Genomic DNA, 17,590 nt, shown 5'->3' on the forward strand with positions numbered 1-17,590 from the left:
CCATCTCATTCATCCAGGAAGTCACTAAACGTTTGATTCACCCTAGCATTTACCCTGCTCTATAAAACAAAGATAAAAAAAGAAGTCAAGGTTTGAAAGTATAATCTGAGGCTTTAGGTTGGTAGTGATGAGAAGATAGTTTCGCATTAATGACTTTGGAGCCAAAAAAAGAAAGAGAGAAAAAAGGGAGAGAAGGAGGAAAAGACAGGGAAGGAATGGAGGGAGGAAGGGAAGAAAACAAGAAAGGATGGGAGAGAGGAGGGGAGAAAGGAAGGAAGGGGAAGAAGGAGGGAGAGATGGAGAAGCAGGCGTGGTGGGTGACCTTGGGCAAGTCATTTCACTTTTAAATTTTTCCCACATGTAAAGTGGAGGACAATAACAGTGGCTGTGAGGATTAAATGAATTAATTGATGTAAATGAATTAATTGATGTAAAGCACTTAGAACAATGCTCAGTACATAATACGTGTACCTACTGTATTATTCACAACTATTTTCTTCCTGGAGCCTTGTCTGATCTTGTGAAATTGGGAGGATGAGGAGAACGATCTCTGTAATGTAGATGAGAAAAAGGTGAGGCACAGGGTGACGAGACTGGCACAAAGTCACTCAACTTACTAGTTTATTATTATTGTTATCATGAGTATCACTAGAAGTCAGGTGTCCTGTTTCCAAATCTAGATGTTCTTTGAAAAAGCAAATGGGGGCAAAAATTCTATGCTTGGAAAAACACAGGCTTTAGTTGCTGCAAACTTCTACTTTCCATTCCTCAAAGCTGATTGACAATTCAAAAGCTGTCTTTCCCATCTCCAGTCCCACCCCAGATTGGTGAGAAATCTCTGATCTCTCCCGTGGACTCTTACCAGTATGGCACCTCCCAAACGCTGACGTGCACGATCTATGCCGTTCCTCCCCCCAGTCACGTCCACTGGTACTGGCAGCTGGAAACAGAGTGTACCTACCAGCCCACGTGAGTAGGGCCACACCCTTTTTTTTCCTGCTCTTTTGCATTTAAAAAAATATTTATTCATTTGTTTTATTTTTAGATTCCACATGTAAGTGATATCCTATAGTATTTGTTTTTGTCTGGCTTACTTAGTATGATAACCTCTAGGTCCATCCATGTTGCTGCAAATGGCATTATTTCATTCTTTATATGGCAGAGTAGTATTCCACTGTATATATGTACCACATCTTCTTTATCTATTCTTCTGTCGATGGACATAGTCAAGCTATGATATGACACCATTCTAAGCCAAGAAGACTATCTCTAAGAAGGTTATCCCTCAAGTGGTACTCTTAATCTCCTTCCGTCTTGCTCTGTGCTTACATCTTTAGGAGATGTCGTTCCTTGGGATATCGCGCTTTGAGATTAGCTAGCTCTCTCTTCAGGTTGGCCCTGATGTCCATCTCTCTGAATGCAGTTTCTTTGCTCACTTTGTTAATTGCCAGTCTTTGGTTTTTCTCCTTATGCCAATCAACCGGTGAATACCACAATCTCCTTATCTGTGAGAAGGTACATCTCAGAGGAAGTGCTGATGGATGCAAGGGAGTGGTAGACCCCGGAGCCTCAGGCCCGGCTTATCAGGTCCTAACACAAGTCCAGACATCCTTAGGAAAAAAAACAACAACAAGTCACCCACCACCACCCTAAGCAGTTCACTTCCTGTTGTTGTTTTTGAGATGGCCTCTCTTAGTTTCTTCCTCAGATGCTGACCATTTCCTACACAAAGGCCACAGTCCCAGGGAGATTAAGAAGCCCAATGGCTTCTTAGTTTCCTTGCCTTCCTTTGAACTAAATTAACTTGAATTGTCTTGTCGATCCAATTTATGAATGGAGGTTTGTTCCCAGAATAGCTGCTTCCCTCCTGTATCCTGAATGAATCTACCTAGAACCTTTTCCTTCATTGCTGAGGCCTATTTTTAATTGGCGCCAAGTCTTGTAACGTGGTAGGGTGCGTTGGAAGTTATTTCTAAGAACGTAATAACCGAAGTCTGACTCCTTTCCTTGCTATTGATATGAATTAAAGAAAAATTAAGTCATGATATCATCTGTTACCTCTTTCTTATAGCCAAGCTGCCTTAACGACAAACCCACATACCTGTAAAGAATGGAGAAACGTGGAGGACTTCCAGGGGGGAAACAAAATCGAAGTCAACAAAAATCAGTTTGCCCTAATTGAAGGAAAAAACAAAGTGAGTTTGAAGTTCTTTAATTTGAAAATCTATCTCTCTTTTATGGAAGGATGGAGTGAAAGCAGGGTAAAATAATATCAATGTGTGAGGAATATTGGCGATTGATCGTCAAAGAAATTGGATGATAAAATACTAGCATATTAAGTCAGTTTGAAAACACCATTAACTTTTAGAAACACCATTGACTTATTGTTACTGTATCAGAGAAAAATAAAACACATATGCCATTAACTCTGTACATAGGATGTATGGTAATTCTGATTTTATAAACATGAAAATGAGAAAAGGCATGTGATGTTGTATTAAAACACATTCTTTATTCCATGGTTTCCAAAGCTCATTTTGTATGATGTGTGAGCTGCACCAGCATAATTATAATTGCACAGATTTGAGCGTGGTCAGTGCTGGAGTCTGAATGGAGTAGGCAGGTCGCAGCAGTGGTGGGGATGCTGAATTTTAGTCTGAATGCACGTGCATAAACACAGCCTCCATTGTTTATGGCCTGGGATTTGTTTTTTTCACAGACTGTAAGTACCCTTGTTATCCAAGCAGCCAATGTATCCGCTTTGTACAAATGTGAAGCGGTGAACAAAGCTGGGAGAGGAGAGAGGGTTATCTCCTTCCACGTGACCAGTAAGTGCTCTCCAGGGGCTGGGCTGTCTGATACTCTGTTGCCCTGGCCATTCCCACGAGTGGCGTGGCTTTAGGAAGGGGAGTTGGATGGCTAATTGATGCCTTTGTTCATAAAGGAGAGTTCCTCCGGTAGCTCCTGGGCTCACGTGAAGTCAGTACATCTGACTTCACAGGAGAGGGAGTATGGTTTCACACGTGCTTCTGAAGCTTAAGTCCTGCATCATATTTTTGTCTTTGTCATCAGAGTGTAGCACAGTGCTTGGCTTAGAGAGGTTCAGTCAACATTTATGCGCTTGCTATTGAACAGCTGACAAGGTTGGGTTTTTGGGAGGCAATTGTAATGACATTGGAGCAGTGCCTTCCCAATACTACCGACTTTGTCCATCTTAATTTTATGGCTTAGCTTTAGCTGACTGGATGGAATAAAATATTTCAGTCTGAGCTAATTCACTGTAATAAACATAGTTTTCCTGTCAGTGAGTGTTACATATTAATGAGGAATTAATTTTTTAAATCCCAAGTTATAATTATCTGCTTTGAATTGGGGGGGTGGTTAAATCTTAAAAACCGTGCTTAGAGCTCAAAGTGGAGATTTCATATATATCTGAGGAATTCATTTACATTTCCAAATAATGTAGTTTGGTAGAATAATACATTTTGAATCTGGAATCGTCCAGTTTGGTTGTCTCCTTATATTCCATCGTCTGGGAATGCCAGAGTTTCACTTCTCTTGGTGCTTTATCGCAGACTGAAGGCAACAAGGAAGCAATAGTGTGCTGCCCAAGTTAAATCACTGTCTTCTAAGCATGGGTTTTACATTTCAGGGGGTCCTGAAATCACTTTGCAACCCGGCACCCAGCCCACCGAGCAGGAGAGCGTGTCTCTGTGGTGCTCCGCGGACAGAACTATGTTTGAGAACCTCACATGGTACAAACTTGGCCCACAGGCTCTGCCCATCCACGTGGGAGAGCTGCCCACACCTGTTTGCAAGAACTTGGATGCTCTTTGGAGAATGAATGCCACGATGATCTCTAATAGCACAAATGACATTTTGATCATGGAGCTGCAGAATGCATCCTTGCAGGACCAAGGAGACTACATCTGCTTTGCTCAGGACAGGAAGACCAAGAAAAGACATTGCGTGGCCAGGCAGCTCACAGTCCTAGGTAGGGAGGTAACTCTGGACCATCCAGAAGCAGTTGGGATGCCGTAAATGTAATGCTTTCAGGGGCTGTGTGAAGATTGTCCTCTAGCAGCTTATGAAGTAGACCGGTGAGCACTTATCTTACAGAAAGTCCTCAAGGCAGAAGGAAGCTAATCATGGTGAAGTGATGTATTAAAAAGAGAAAATAACCCCATTCTTTCCAACCCTGATGGTGGGGTCACTCACTACTATCTGCAAGGGATTCCCCTAAACCAGGGAAGTTTCTGCCTCGTTCTTGGGCATTCAGTTATTTAAATAGACACATATTTGTGAATGCCTACCGTGAGCTAGGAGGGTGCCGGAAGTTCATAGTGGCGGACAGAGTGAGAACACAGACAACTGCTGGGCTGTGGAGTACAGTGAGGTCTCTGTGTCCATGAGGACAGGGGTTGTTTCTGTTTTACTCTTTGCTGAGCTCCAGGCATAAAACATAGTGGCACATACTGCGTGCTTGATAAGACATCTGCTGCCTGAAGAGTGTGGTGATGGGGTTGTTTAAGACCTGTGAGAGCCTCTGGGAGGGATGCTGCACTCAGTGCCTGTACCTCTGTGGTACAGCTCACGGTCAATGAGATGAGCATCTTAGTGAGCAGAAAGCTCTGTAAATCCCACACCGAGTCACTCTCTACACCTCCTCTAACCCCGTGCCTTGCACAAAATCCATGCAAACACGGCTCTGTCTCTGGGGAAATCAGTCAAATTTGGGGAGTTTCTCTGTGCTATCTCCTTCCATTTTCTCCTCTCCCTAGTGTCCCTTCCTAGTTTCTAGGATGCATGTGTTCTGTTTTTGTTTTTTTTTTTAACTGTCGGGAAGGGGGAACTGCCCAGATAAACTAATTTATACCGAAGTTTTAGAGGAATAATATTTTCAAAGGCCTTGACATATTTTCAGAGGTATTTTCAGACAGGCACTAGGATAGATTTTGCTAGTGTTGAGACTCTGGTGTCAGAAGAAGAGATGTTTTCGAGTGAAGTCATCCCAAGGCCCTTCAAATCACACCCCATATATGATCATGGTTTTTCTGTTCATCTTGGTGACTGGTCTGGTTTCAAGCTAATGAAAAAATTCAGAAAGAGATGTGAAGGAGGTTCCTGGCTTTGCCATGCCCAGGAAATACATGCTCACAATGAGCTGGTTTGCTCTCTAAGGGCTCCCAAGTTGTTTTCCAAAAATTATTCTTGGAAATAGACGAGAGTCCATTTGCTTAAGCCCCAGCGTAGTTCACCATTGAGGTAATCTAATTTTGCTAAATGTTGAAGTGGATTCTTCCAACAGGATTCTTTTCGATGTTCAGTTGGTTTGGACAAGATATTTCCACAGCACTTTGATGATTTGTAGGAAAGGTTAAATCTAAAGTTGTCCTGTACATTTAAACAAGTACCTATGGGCTTCATTTTTTTAAAAATCTTTGACTTTCCTTAGAGTATCATTGTTTTGTCTGTGTTTTAGTGGAAATGCTGAGTTCAACTGTTTACTTAGTTATAAGGACGGGGATAAGTTGTTTAACCCCTTTCATCTGCAAAATAAGGCTCATACTGCCCACCATATAGGGTTGATAGTGAAAAACAGAAACAGGACAAATGAGTTTTGTAAAAAGTACCAAATAAATATAAGGCATTCTTTGTTGAATTACACTGAAGTTACGTACTTTCCAAGAGAAACATGGCAGAATTCTTGTGTGTCACTGGCTAGAATTTATTTATTTATTTGGAGGGAAGTCAAGGGTGACAACTTTTATTTTGTGATGTGATTACCAGCTTGAATCACTAATATGAATGTTCAAAGAGATGCAGTAATCCATCTGAACTGACTGACTTGTTTCATTTAACTTTACGCCATGAACAATGCTCCAGTTATCGACCTCTGTGTATTTTTGGCTTAGTAAATTAACAGTTTACTAAATGGTTTAATAGTTTACTGATATGAAAACCACTTCAAAACTTATAACTAAAGGTCCTATGATTTTTTTTTTTTGCGCGTGTGCGTAGAGCGCATGGCACCCACGATCACAGGAAACCTGGAGAACCAGACAACAAGTATTGGTGAAACCATCGAAGTTTCCTGCACAGCGTCTGGGAATCCCCCTCCACAGATTACGTGGTTCAAAGATAATGAGACGCTTGTGGAAGATTCAGGTGAATAGAGCATGTCGGTCTCTTTTTGGCTGCAAAATTTCCCTAGAGATATTAACTAAAATCCATATTATTTCTTTCTTAAAAAAATGATTTATTTACTCATTTATTTATTTATTTTTATTAAGGTATATCGATGTACAATATTATTTAATTTGCAGGTGGACAGCATAGTGAGTCTCGATTTTTAAAGATTATTCTCCATTTATAGTTATAAAATATTGACTGTATCCCCTGTGCTGTACAATATATCCTTGTAGCTTATTTATTTTATACATAGTAGTTTGTACCTCTTAACCCCCTACCCCTGTCTTGCCTCTCTCTCCCCTGTTCCCTCTCCCCACTGGTCACCACTAGTTTGTTCTCTATATCTGTGAGTCTGTTTCTTTTTTGTTATATTCACTAGTTTGTTTTATTTCTTAGATTCCACCTAGAAGTGTCATACAGTATAAAATCCATATGGTTTCTTGATTTGTTTTAGGTAGAACAGAAAGCAATATTACTATCCATGGTCTGGCTCATCTCATACACTCGGAACCCGAGTCTTCAGAGCCTGCTGAATTCTCGGGGAAGCCAGGGGTGCTGAGACAGCAGTTGACCCTGTATGACTCTTTTTAGAGTTAGATAATAGCCCAAGATAAAGGGAAACATTTACATTAAAATTTTTTTTTGTCCTGAAAAACTCTACCAGACCACATCATAAATCAAAACCATCATTTTCCCCCTTTCTCAGGCATCGTGCTAAAAGATGGGAACCGGAACCTAACTATACGCAGGGTGAGGAAAGAGGATGAAGGCCTGTACACCTGCCAGGCATGCAGTGTTCTCGGGTGTGCAAAAGTGGAGGCGTTTTTCATAGTGGAAGGTCAGTGGGAATTCATAGACAATCAGGTGGTTTTTAAAAATTAGCTTGTATCTTATATATACTCATATACTTTGGGCAGGAGGGTTATGGGTGGTTTTAATATTCTTTGTACTTTGTATGTTTTCTACTCTAAGTATATGTTATTTTAACCAGAAAACATAATTAATGTTATTTTAATTCTGCTCTCATCACATTTCTATCCCCGCAGTTCTCACTGTGGAAAAATTCTTAGCCAGGCGGGTGGAATGTCCTCCTTTCCCTGATTCTTTCTTCATATGAATGGCTTAATTAACTTGTTATGAAAATTATGCCTCGATATTTATTAGGTAGAATTACTGCATAGTCATGAAAGTCAGTGCTATCTAGATAGTCACAAAGGTTCATAGTTTTTATTGGACTAAAGATAATTAAGATTCATTTGTAAACAATAGACCATTGCTTTTCTGAAATGGAAAATTTGGGGTTCTTATCTAAATGTGTATGCAGGAATGATGTGAAATCTGGCATTTTCTCAGATGGGAAAGGTGAATTTGTGACAGAATATTTTATCTTCAAAAGTGTATTCCTATGTCTTTTTAAAAATAACCCAGCAGGGGACAATGAAACTGTATTATGTGGATGAAGGAATGGTATGCAAGGGGAAAAGAGAGGGGTGGTGACAGATGGAGGAACTGATGGATTTCTACGCACTCATCCTAATTTGTCTCTCAAAGACTAGATTTTAGTCCCTTTAGTCTGTCAAATCTATGTTGCCAAGTATTACATCTCAATACCTTGACTTCTTTTCAAATCTATAGGCTTATTACCATTTTGTAAACTGCACTTGCAAATAAAGATTTCAAGTGACACGGTAGTTTTGTCACTTTCAAAGTGCTTCATGTTTTAGGCAGAATCCTAAGGGAGACTTCCAGTTCTCTCCCATGCTTTGCCTCAGCTCTGTTAGCTGTCTGCAGCTGGTTACCAAGAGGCCTAACTAGGTAACCTTGGCACAGAGATTACATTTACTTCTCACCAGAAGAGACTACTAAGAAAGGAAGAGGTAAATATTTAATGCTTCCTGCTAGTTTCCCAAATGTTCATATGGGAATATTAATGCACCAAATATATAGACAGTTGAATCTTTGAACTTTTTACTATGAACAAGCAGACTTTTAAATCTCTATGTATAAATAGAGAACTCCTTCAGTAAGACCACCAGAGAAACAAAATCTACTTCCAAGCATACTTGGTGCTTGTCTCTCAACTATAACTCTTATTTTGCTAACTAATTAATTACTTGTCTTTCTGTCTTCTTGAGGCTGCCTGAGCCACTCTCACAGCTTGTGGCCCAGTTTGATTCACACTGTACTCATCCAATGGGAGACCCTAAGTGATAATTGCTTCCTTATCACCACTGTGCTAATCCTCACTCTTGGTTGAAAGCCTCCTCTGGGCTTAATTTTCCCCACTCAGAGCTGTCCTCTGGGGTCCTGAACATCTGCAGCTTTCCTTGCTGCCCTCCAGCTTTTTCTCTTCTCTTTCGTTTCCTGAGCATGTTTAAACTCATACTGCCAGGCCACGCCTGAGGCAGTCCCCTCAGCTCTTTCTCTTTCCTCACTGAGGCTCCTGCCACACAAGGATGGGGTAGTGAAATGTTAGCCAGTGTTGGACAGACCTTGTTTAACTCCTGACCATTCCATCAACTTGCTGTGTGCCCTTGATGAAGTAGCTTAACCTCTCTGAGCTTGCTTCTCCATCTGAAAACTGAGAGTTATTGAGAAGACTGAGCGACATGACATATCTAAAGTGACGAGCATCTTGTAGGTGCCTAGTCACCAATAGCTCTCTGGCCAAAGGACTACATTTATTTCCCTACTTGTTTTCTTAGACAGTCCTTCCACAAACTCCATACAGATCAAAATATAGACCAACAGCATAAAACCAAACATTTATTTTCCCCAAATAGAATACTTTTCTTCTCTATAGAACATGATCTGTTTTTTTTTTCCATCAAAGTCTGCTCTTCTTCCAAATGCTTTCTGTTTGTCTTTTAGGGCATTAATATTTCTCTGTTAATTACTTTAGAATTTTACTGTTGGAAGTTTTCATGAGCAATGTTTTGCAAACTTTAAATTATCCATGAAGAATATTATAAACTGCATTCAAGTTAGAGGTTTGTGACTATTATTGTCTAGGATTTTCCTGAGTTGGTAAGATTGGGATTTTGCTTTAGTGTGGAACTTTGTTATTTTGTATCAAAAGGTATGAGCTTCCAGTTGTTGGTGCTCATTCCTTTGTGTCTTTCCAGGCGCCCAGGAAAAGACAAACTTGGAAGTCATTATTCTAGTAGGCACTGCAGTGATTGCCATGTTCTTCTGGCTACTTCTTGTCATCGTTCTACGGACCGTTAAGCGGGTAACAAAATAATTTCCCTTCCGTCCCACGCACGTTGGTTTTCATGATTAATGAAAGCTGACTGGGGTTCTTTGAGTTGATTCTTCCCATTGTTATTGGCTCAATAGGCACGATTTTATCTCTATACAATAACCTTCTTACCCACTTGCTTTTGGCTACACCACTGGGCTTTAATTGATAGAAGCAACAAGAGGAGAAATGGGCTTGGACTGTCTAGTGTAATTAAGAGTTAAGAATTAAATTCTGAGCTCATTTGGGGGGTCGAGGGGACACTGGGAACAGAATTATAATAGGACTACTCTCACACACTATGAGCCGTTTAGAAAATGAGACACCAAGAATGGGGCTTCTATAAACAACAATAACACGCACACGGAACAACAGCCAGATAACAGGGTGTGTGTGACTTGAAGGAGCAATGCCTTCCAGGCCAGTGGAGGGGAACTGAAGACGGGCTACTTATCCATCGTCATGGATCCGGACGAACTCCCCCTGGATGAGCATTGTGAGCGCCTGCCTTATGATGCCAGCAAATGGGAATTCCCCAGAGACCGGCTGAAACTAGGTGTGTTTCCAAGTGATATTAATTTGATATTGGGTTTACCAGGCCATCTCTTCCTCTTTTAGGCTGATGACAGATCTAGTCTATTTAAACGTTGGATCCTGGTTCAGAAAATTCATTCCATCTCTTGAATTTGAGTAATCGTCCATTTAGTCACTTAGAAGTAGGGTCCCTGTATAATCACCCAAAGCAGGACATTTAGAGGGGGAAGAGGGAGATATTAAATCATTAAGCCAGGACAAGGGGGTCAACTGTACTGTCTATGATAAACTGGGATGTATGGTCACCCTGTCAAGTCAGAATCTTTGCCTATCGCTTCGGTGGTGAAATAGTCCAAGTCTGTTTTGTTGTTGACTCTAGGTAAGCCTCTTGGCCGTGGTGCCTTTGGGCAAGTGATTGAAGCAGATGCCTTTGGAATTGACAAGACAGCAACCTGCAAGACAGTGGCTGTCAAAATGTTGAAAGGTAAAAGCAAAATTCTATGGTGATGTATCCCTCTATCTGTTTCATCCCATCTTTAAACATGATGAAAGGCTTGTATCCGTGGCTCTGTGGCTAGGTGGGCCCACTAGCCAAACATGCAGCCAGACTATACGATGCCTTTGTACAAACTAGATAAAAATTTCCTCTTTTATAGACTCATGCCAGGGTCCACAGCCTGGCAGGCAAAGTTGGGATGGATCTGAGCTCCCCTACTGTCCCACCTTGCCTGGGAGCCCTTGCACAGATCACAGCTTGTACAGCTATATTTAGTAGCCCGGCTATAGGAAAAAAATACCTTGGTTACATCAAAACTGTTTTCTTAGTGTACTGTAGTGCATTAGTAAGATAATTACAGACCATTAAGAGACGGAAAAAGAAATTTGATGTAATAAGTAAAAATAGCAGCATGCAAAAAACAGCATGTTCCCTAGAATTGGAATATGTAAAAGATTTTCACATATAAAAGACAATATGCAAAATAAGAATGGTTGTGCTGGGAAAAAAAGGATTAAGGGGGACATTTTTAAAATAAAAATTTCGTAAACAATTGTTAAGCCTAATCGTAATGGAATTCTGGTCTTGCCATTTTAATTTTGGGGGAGTAATGCGTATAAAGCTCTTTGCTAGAACTGTGATGTGCTTTCATTGATGGAGACAGTGCTACTGACCCTTCGCCAATGGGTCTTGTGCATTTTGAAGGCATCTCTGTCCTTTTGCCTTTTCTCCCTTGTGGCCGAGGAGTATATAGTTTTGAGGTGGCTCATCCGGGCCTGAGGTGTGGACCATGTCTGTGCATTAGAGGGAAGTGTACCAGTCTGTACAGGATCAAACTCCCAGTCTTAGCCTCATCGGCCTCATGTGCCAACTGGCTTTGCCAGCTGGCCCTTTTAAGTTTCCTGCTCGGCACAGATTGGTGGGAACTCCAGCATAGCCCCTAACGCATGAGCAATACATGGTGTTGCTTCCTTACGAGGAAGCACTGAAATAATCAGGCCCTAAGAAGCATAGTAAACCTGATATGTGAAAATCCAGTTTCGTAAAAGGAGAAAATCTGGGCATGAGTTCATTTGCAGATGTATTCTCCACTTTGCAAAAGACCTCACAATGGCTTCCTTCAAATATCAAACATTCTGGGTGCACTTAAAGAATTTGATTTAGAATTATAAAGTATAACTTATGTTTGTCTTTTAATGCAGCTAGCCTGTCAGTTGGGTTACAGTTGTATTATCCCTGGAGGGAAAGTTGCACAGATGCACACAGTGTGGCATTAATCCTCCTAAGGTAATGCCTCATGTATGATTTCCCTCTTTGTTTGTATTTGTAGAAGGAGCAACACACAGCGAACACCGAGCCCTCATGTCTGAACTCAAGATCCTCATTCATATTGGCCACCATCTCAACGTGGTCAATCTTCTTGGTGCCTGTACCAAGCCAGGGGGTGAGTGTCTATAGATGGCTCTGGCTGTGGGATTTTGGCATATACTTTTCTGCTGGTATTTGAGGGAAGCCACCCAACTCCCATGGCCTTGGTTTCCTTAACTTAGGAAACTTTGGCAGATTCCTATATATAAATATATTTCATGGAGATTTAATGGGCACTGTAAATTATTCTACAACGTGAATTAAAAAATACTACATCATTATAACACAGTTTGCTACTTATGTAATAGGTGTTCAGAGAAGAGTAAACTTCCCTCCAAATTTGAAAACAAAGGACTTTAAGAGTAGTCCCCCCTAAAATGGAGTCATCTCAGGTGATTGTGTTGAAAAGCAAGTGGGTGGATTTTCTTCTGAAATTTTGGTTCGTCTTCTGTGGAATTGCCTTTTGGAAAAAGAAAAGTTACAACATAAGGGAATTGCAGCCAGCTGATTTCTATGATCCTGTTTCCAGTGAAAGGGTGTAGCCTCTTCTGTGATATTTTCTAGCTCATTGATATATTAAACACTTGGTGAGAAACGAGAGAAAATACAAATACATTTTCTCTTCTTGGTATGCTGTGCTGTCTGCAGGGCCACTCATGGTGATTGTGGAATTCTGCAAGTTTGGAAACCTGTCCACTTACTTAAGGAGCAAGAGAAATGAATTTGTCCCCTACAAGGTATGTCATTTCCTAACTCAACTGTGGTCACGCTGTAAAATGGAGAAAAACTCAAAGTGGTACAGGTTAAGTTTTTTGGTAAAATTCTGCAAAGAAATTGTGAGGAATCTTTTCATGTTACCTCTTGGCTGTTGTAACTTCCTCTTTTACCTTCTGGAGGACACATACTTCTCATGTTTTATTTTTGTGACTCTAATCTACTGACCCATTATAGATGATGCCAAGGACGGAAAGGTGGGTGTGAGTAAGGGTAGGGAATGACAGGTGGAAGGACAGCTCTGGATTATTCTGTCTCTGCCCTGGCCATATGTGGCCCTGTGGAGTGTCAATCCCAGTGTCAAAAGCGCCCTAATGTTGGAAGTGTGTCTGAGTGAAACTTGTAACAAGGCCCTTATCTCTAAGCTAGAAAAGAGACAGGCTTTATGGAAGAAAATCTATTATGTAGAACACTTGCCCAAAATTTCAGCCCAGAGATTCCATGATCCTGAAATTGATGTCTCTCATCTTCTTTGAATAGTTACAATTGTTTCTATAGTTTAACTACATTGGAGAGATTTTCTGGTGTTCAAGGAGTTTGTTCATCGGTTTCCTTATAGACTAAAGGGGCACGGTTCCGACAAGGGAAAGAATACGTTGGGGAGATCACCGTGGATCCTAAACGCCGCTTGGACAGCATCACAAGTAGCCAGAGCTCAGCCAGCTCCGGATTTGTGGAGGAGAAATCCCTCAGTGATGTGGAGGAAGAGGAAGGTACCTGCCATTGCTTCCTCTGCACCGAATGCATGCTCTTGTAGGAACAGACAAGGTGACAGGGTGTTACAACGAACTTTGTCCTGGAAAAGTCCAGTATTACCTAATATTTGAAAGAGACCTAAATTTCTAGGAGGCTTTCATTCAGTCTCCCCAAAAGTGAGGGGCGGAAGGTCTAAATAAGCAGCAGGCTACGTGGTGAGGCAGAGCGTGGCTCGCCTGAGAAATCTCGGTCCCCCAGGAGGGCTTAGCAGTTGGCACCAGTCGAACCAATGCTCTTCAAGTCTTGGTTCAACATTTGTCAGCAGGAGAGGCTCAGCGCCATCTTCCGGGTGGGCAAAGGAGGCTCTCTGGTGTTTGATCAGCCGCCGCATTGTCCACAGCGGTTCCGTCCCAGCTTGTCTGCTTCACCAGCACAACAGAAGTCCTTCAGTTCATCGTACCCAACCTTCTCCAAGGCAGTGTAGGCATCTGTTGTTTCTACCCCAAGTGGCTTATCAAGTCTTCCATATTTCATCAGAAGAGTCTTGGTCAATAGACTTGTCTTTATCCACTTATGCTTCCAATGATATTTTAGTGCTCTTTATGAGTGGAGCTGTGTTCCCAGCCTAACTTTCAGGACCTCTTCCAGCTTCAAGATACACTGTGTATCTGCTTCCCGCAGAAGGAGCAGACAGCTCCGTGGAGGTGGAGATGGGGCTTCCTGACATTTGGGTCTTCTTGAGGCATGAGCTTAGAAGGATTCAATCATGAAATAGTGGAAGAAACCTGCTTCTGTTCCCTTTGACATGAGGCCATAGAGAGAACTTAAAACTGACTTCTTTCCCATAGAAGCCAAGCAGGCGGTGTGAGGCTAGAACTTGGTCTAGAAAAGCGTGGGGAGGTTGTCTGGACCTCACATAACTGGGTGCACGCTGAGTGGAGCCACTTCTGCCCCATCCTCTCTCTCACAGAATGGTGGCCAGAGAGCCGGAAACCCAAGGGCTTGAGGGAGTCAGTCGGAGTAGAGGGGGCATTGGCCCAGAATTTTGCCTCCATTTCTTCATCTGGCAAAGGAAAGCGTTTCACTAATTATTCATGGAGAGCCCTCCAGCCCTGAACGTAGAAAGTCGCTGAGAAAAAGTTTCGTAGTCTTTTTAATACTTACAAGGTTATTATTACAACTGAGTTTTCATTTGCTCTGGTATTTGTCTTCAGGAAAGAAGCCATGTCTTATCTTATCTGACCAAAGTTAAGAGATCATGTTGAAACGCCCATTAATGTCTTAGTGTTTCTTTGTACTAGTTACCCGGAAGTGAATACCACAAATTTAACGTAAATTCATCTTTCTCTCGATGTTCCTGCCGTCTCTCATTCGTATCCTTGAAGGAAAAAAGCATCCTCACAGGCCAGATTTAATGTGTTTACAGCCCTTTCTCAGTTTAAAAGTGAGAGAAGTAAATATATTTCCGGTATTTTTAGTTAGCCATTGTAGATTATGGTTTGACCTTTGGCCTTTGTCCCAGGACAAAGCCTGGAGAGAAAAGATTCAATGACCCTGGATATTGTTGTTTTATTTTTAGAGTTCTTGATATGAAAACTATTGTTTATCCTTCTGAGTATATGAAAAGAACACAACACTTTAAAACAGCAAATTTGTAAAAGCCTGCTTTTACCCCCCTGTTACCTATGCCAGTTTTTCCTCCATTTTGCCTCCTGGATTTGTTCGTCCAATTTGGCTAAAATGGAAAAACCAATATTTTTGCTAAGGGGTATGATGAAGGCTAATAATATACCAGGATTCAGCATACTTACAGAAGATAGAAGCACATTCTGTCTGCTTCTATTTCCTGAAATTTAACTCCCAATTTTTAAAATGAAGATTGCTCTGTCAAACTTACAAACAGTTTCTGGCCGAAATACCAATCTCTGTCCTCCTGCGTCTTCTGACAGTTTCTGAAGATGTGTACAAGAACTTCCTGACCTTGGAGCATCTCATCTGTTACAGCTTCCAAGTGGCTAAGGGCATGGAGTTTTTGGCATCACGGAAGGTGAGACAAAGTATCTCTTCACATCACAGATTTGCAAATGAGGTGTCCACTGCCAGCTATTGGTGTTTGTTTGGGACTGTAATTCATTCACCACTGCTGGAGCACTGTTAAGAGAGCTCTACTGGGGAGGCCCCATTTCTGCTCATTAAAGTGGTATTAGGAATTCGTGAAATTAATTCATGTGATAAATACCTACTAAGTGCAGGCAGTCTTCTGAGCGCTAAGGACACTGTGTGAGCAAATAGGCAAAACTCTCCACCTTCATGGAGATTATGTTCTAGTGGGTGGAACAAACAATATAAACAAGTGAAATGCCTGGTAGGCTAGATGGGAGTAAGTACTGTGGAGAAAAATCAGCAGGAAAGAGTTATAGAGTATACAGGAGCGTTATGTTCCTGTGGGCATATGCCTCTCTGTTTGTGTACATTGATTTTAAACCAAGGGAACACGCAAGGCTTTAGGGGAATGTGCATTTGAGTAATGGCCTAGAAGAGGTGAGGGGCTGAGCCTTGCAAATATCTTGGCACAGGTCTGTTTTTCATTTCTTTGACATTCATCACCATCCATCAAAAAGTATTTGGTAGTAGCAAAATTAGAAACCAGGAAGGACAGGCTTTAGATGAGAGCGATTGAAAGAGCTAAAATTAGAAAAGTAGGCCAAACAAAGGCTGAGGTGGGTACGTGACAAGTTACAAACATTCCAAAGGTTGTAAACACTGTGGAGGCACCCCTCGGTAAAATGGATGGTTTTACATTAAACAAGAAAAATTCAGATTAAGTATCAGGAAAAATTATCAGTTGACAGAATGCAGTTGCTGCAGCCTACCTGGGGGAGAAAGACGTAAAGTTTTTACTTTGTGTTTTTTTCCTAAATTAGAGTGAAATCCCTCACCCATGTCTTTTTCTGGAGTTTAAAGCTTGTCACCGCTTTCAGAGCCTCAGGATCTCCGAGGTTTCTGCCCAGGACCTCTTGTCTTCTGTCTTCCAAGGGGAAGGGAGAGAAGTGGGATCTTAGAGGATTTTTCCAGAGAGAAAGGCCCTTTGCCCTTCTTGAAGATTCTGATTTTATTTTGTTATTTTTTTAAAGGCCAGAGCCTGCCATTTAGTCAGGGTTCCTTTGATGGGGAAGGGAATGAGGGGTGGAGGGGGATCCTTTTACTTCCCTTGCATCTACCAGCTGAATTTCTTGAATACCACCTGGTTGCTTAAAAAAGGAAGCTCTTCGGTTCGGGGCAAAGTAGGAAGGACTGTGTTTTTTGGAGTCTCCTGTCTTGATCAATCACGCCAGACAATGTGCTTTTTTTAAAAAAAAAATTTTTTTAATAGAATTTTTAAAGGTTACACTCCATTTGCAGTTATTACAAAATATTGGCTATATTCCCTGTGTCGTACAATACATCCTTGTGCCTCGTTCAGAGGAAAGTGCTCTACAGATGTGAGGTGTAAGGGGGTCCGTAATGCCTGGCTCACACATCACTCCTCCACTGACATAAGAATTCTCATCTAAGCCTTTCGTTCATTTCTCAACGTTCCCCGAGACTCTTGTTCTCTTATAAATCTATCAGGTGGAGATAAAGCTGCTTAGGGTAGGAAGTTACATGAAGGTAGGGGGATACAGAGAAGAGAGAAACTGAGGAACAGAAAAGAATAGAAGGAAAGCCAAGGAGAATTCGCTTTTCCTTTTTCGTGTACCAGAGAATCCCCTTGACTAGGGAGAGGCTGAGAGTGCTTTCGTAGACCTCCATGATAAGCCAGCGCTTTGAAAACAGGGTGAGCCCCACTGGGAATTGTTTCTCAGAGCTTGTCCAGCTTCGGTTACGTATGGAATAGAGAAACCAACAAAGGGCACCAAACCGAGGAGAGCCCCTTGTTTCTGATTTCCGTGCATTCATTCAAAATAAACCCCATTCTAGGGCCTCCTTAGAATAACACCTTTTAACCGTATATGGTGCCAGGCAAAAGGGACGTGTGGATGTGACCAGAAACACATTCTTAATTGTGTCCAAGAGAAGTCTATTTATGACTCCATCAGCATGCTATAACTTATTTAATTCCAGAGTCTGGGGCTGTTTATGGAATAAGCAGATGTGTGTCTCAATGAAACTTACAGACTTTTTTCCGGAAGAGTTGATAAAAGATGTTTAACCCAGTGCTTGTTAATCAGTTGGTTTTCTAATGTGGGTTTTTTTTTTTTTTTCTTTTTTTTAAACCATGAGGTCACAACAGATGTAGAAGAGATCAG

The 17,590-nt window shown here is 41.5% G+C and overlaps 1 protein-coding gene across 11 annotated transcripts in view; it reads left to right on the top strand.

The window, feature by feature from the left end:
* Positions 1-17,590, top strand: part of KDR (kinase insert domain receptor) — a 174,364-nt gene that overhangs the window by 92,927 nt on the left and 63,847 nt on the right. For all 11 annotated transcript variants that reach the window (XR_014264489.1, XM_082464435.1, XM_082464438.1 and 8 more), the window contains 13 exons: positions 813-969; positions 2,072-2,195; positions 2,720-2,828; positions 3,653-3,994; positions 6,022-6,168; positions 6,899-7,030; positions 9,318-9,424; positions 9,854-9,989; positions 10,347-10,451; positions 11,794-11,907; positions 12,480-12,568; positions 13,165-13,318; positions 15,251-15,348. Coding sequence is in view for 10 of the 11 variants with exons in the window: in XM_082464435.1 (XP_082320561.1) it covers positions 813-969; positions 2,072-2,195; positions 2,720-2,828; positions 3,653-3,994; positions 6,022-6,168; positions 6,899-7,030; positions 9,318-9,424; positions 9,854-9,989; positions 10,347-10,451; positions 11,794-11,907; positions 12,480-12,568; positions 13,165-13,318; positions 15,251-15,348 (1,814 nt within the window). In the remaining variant the exon portion in view is untranslated. The remainder of the gene's footprint in view (positions 1-812; positions 970-2,071; positions 2,196-2,719; positions 2,829-3,652; positions 3,995-6,021; positions 6,169-6,898; positions 7,031-9,317; positions 9,425-9,853; positions 9,990-10,346; positions 10,452-11,793; positions 11,908-12,479; positions 12,569-13,164; positions 13,319-15,250; positions 15,349-17,590) is intronic.

Source organism: Balaenoptera physalus (genome assembly GCF_965194825.1).
Source record: "Balaenoptera physalus genome assembly, chromosome: 5".
In the NCBI taxonomy this organism is placed as follows: Eukaryota; Metazoa; Chordata; class Mammalia; order Artiodactyla; family Balaenopteridae; genus Balaenoptera; species Balaenoptera physalus.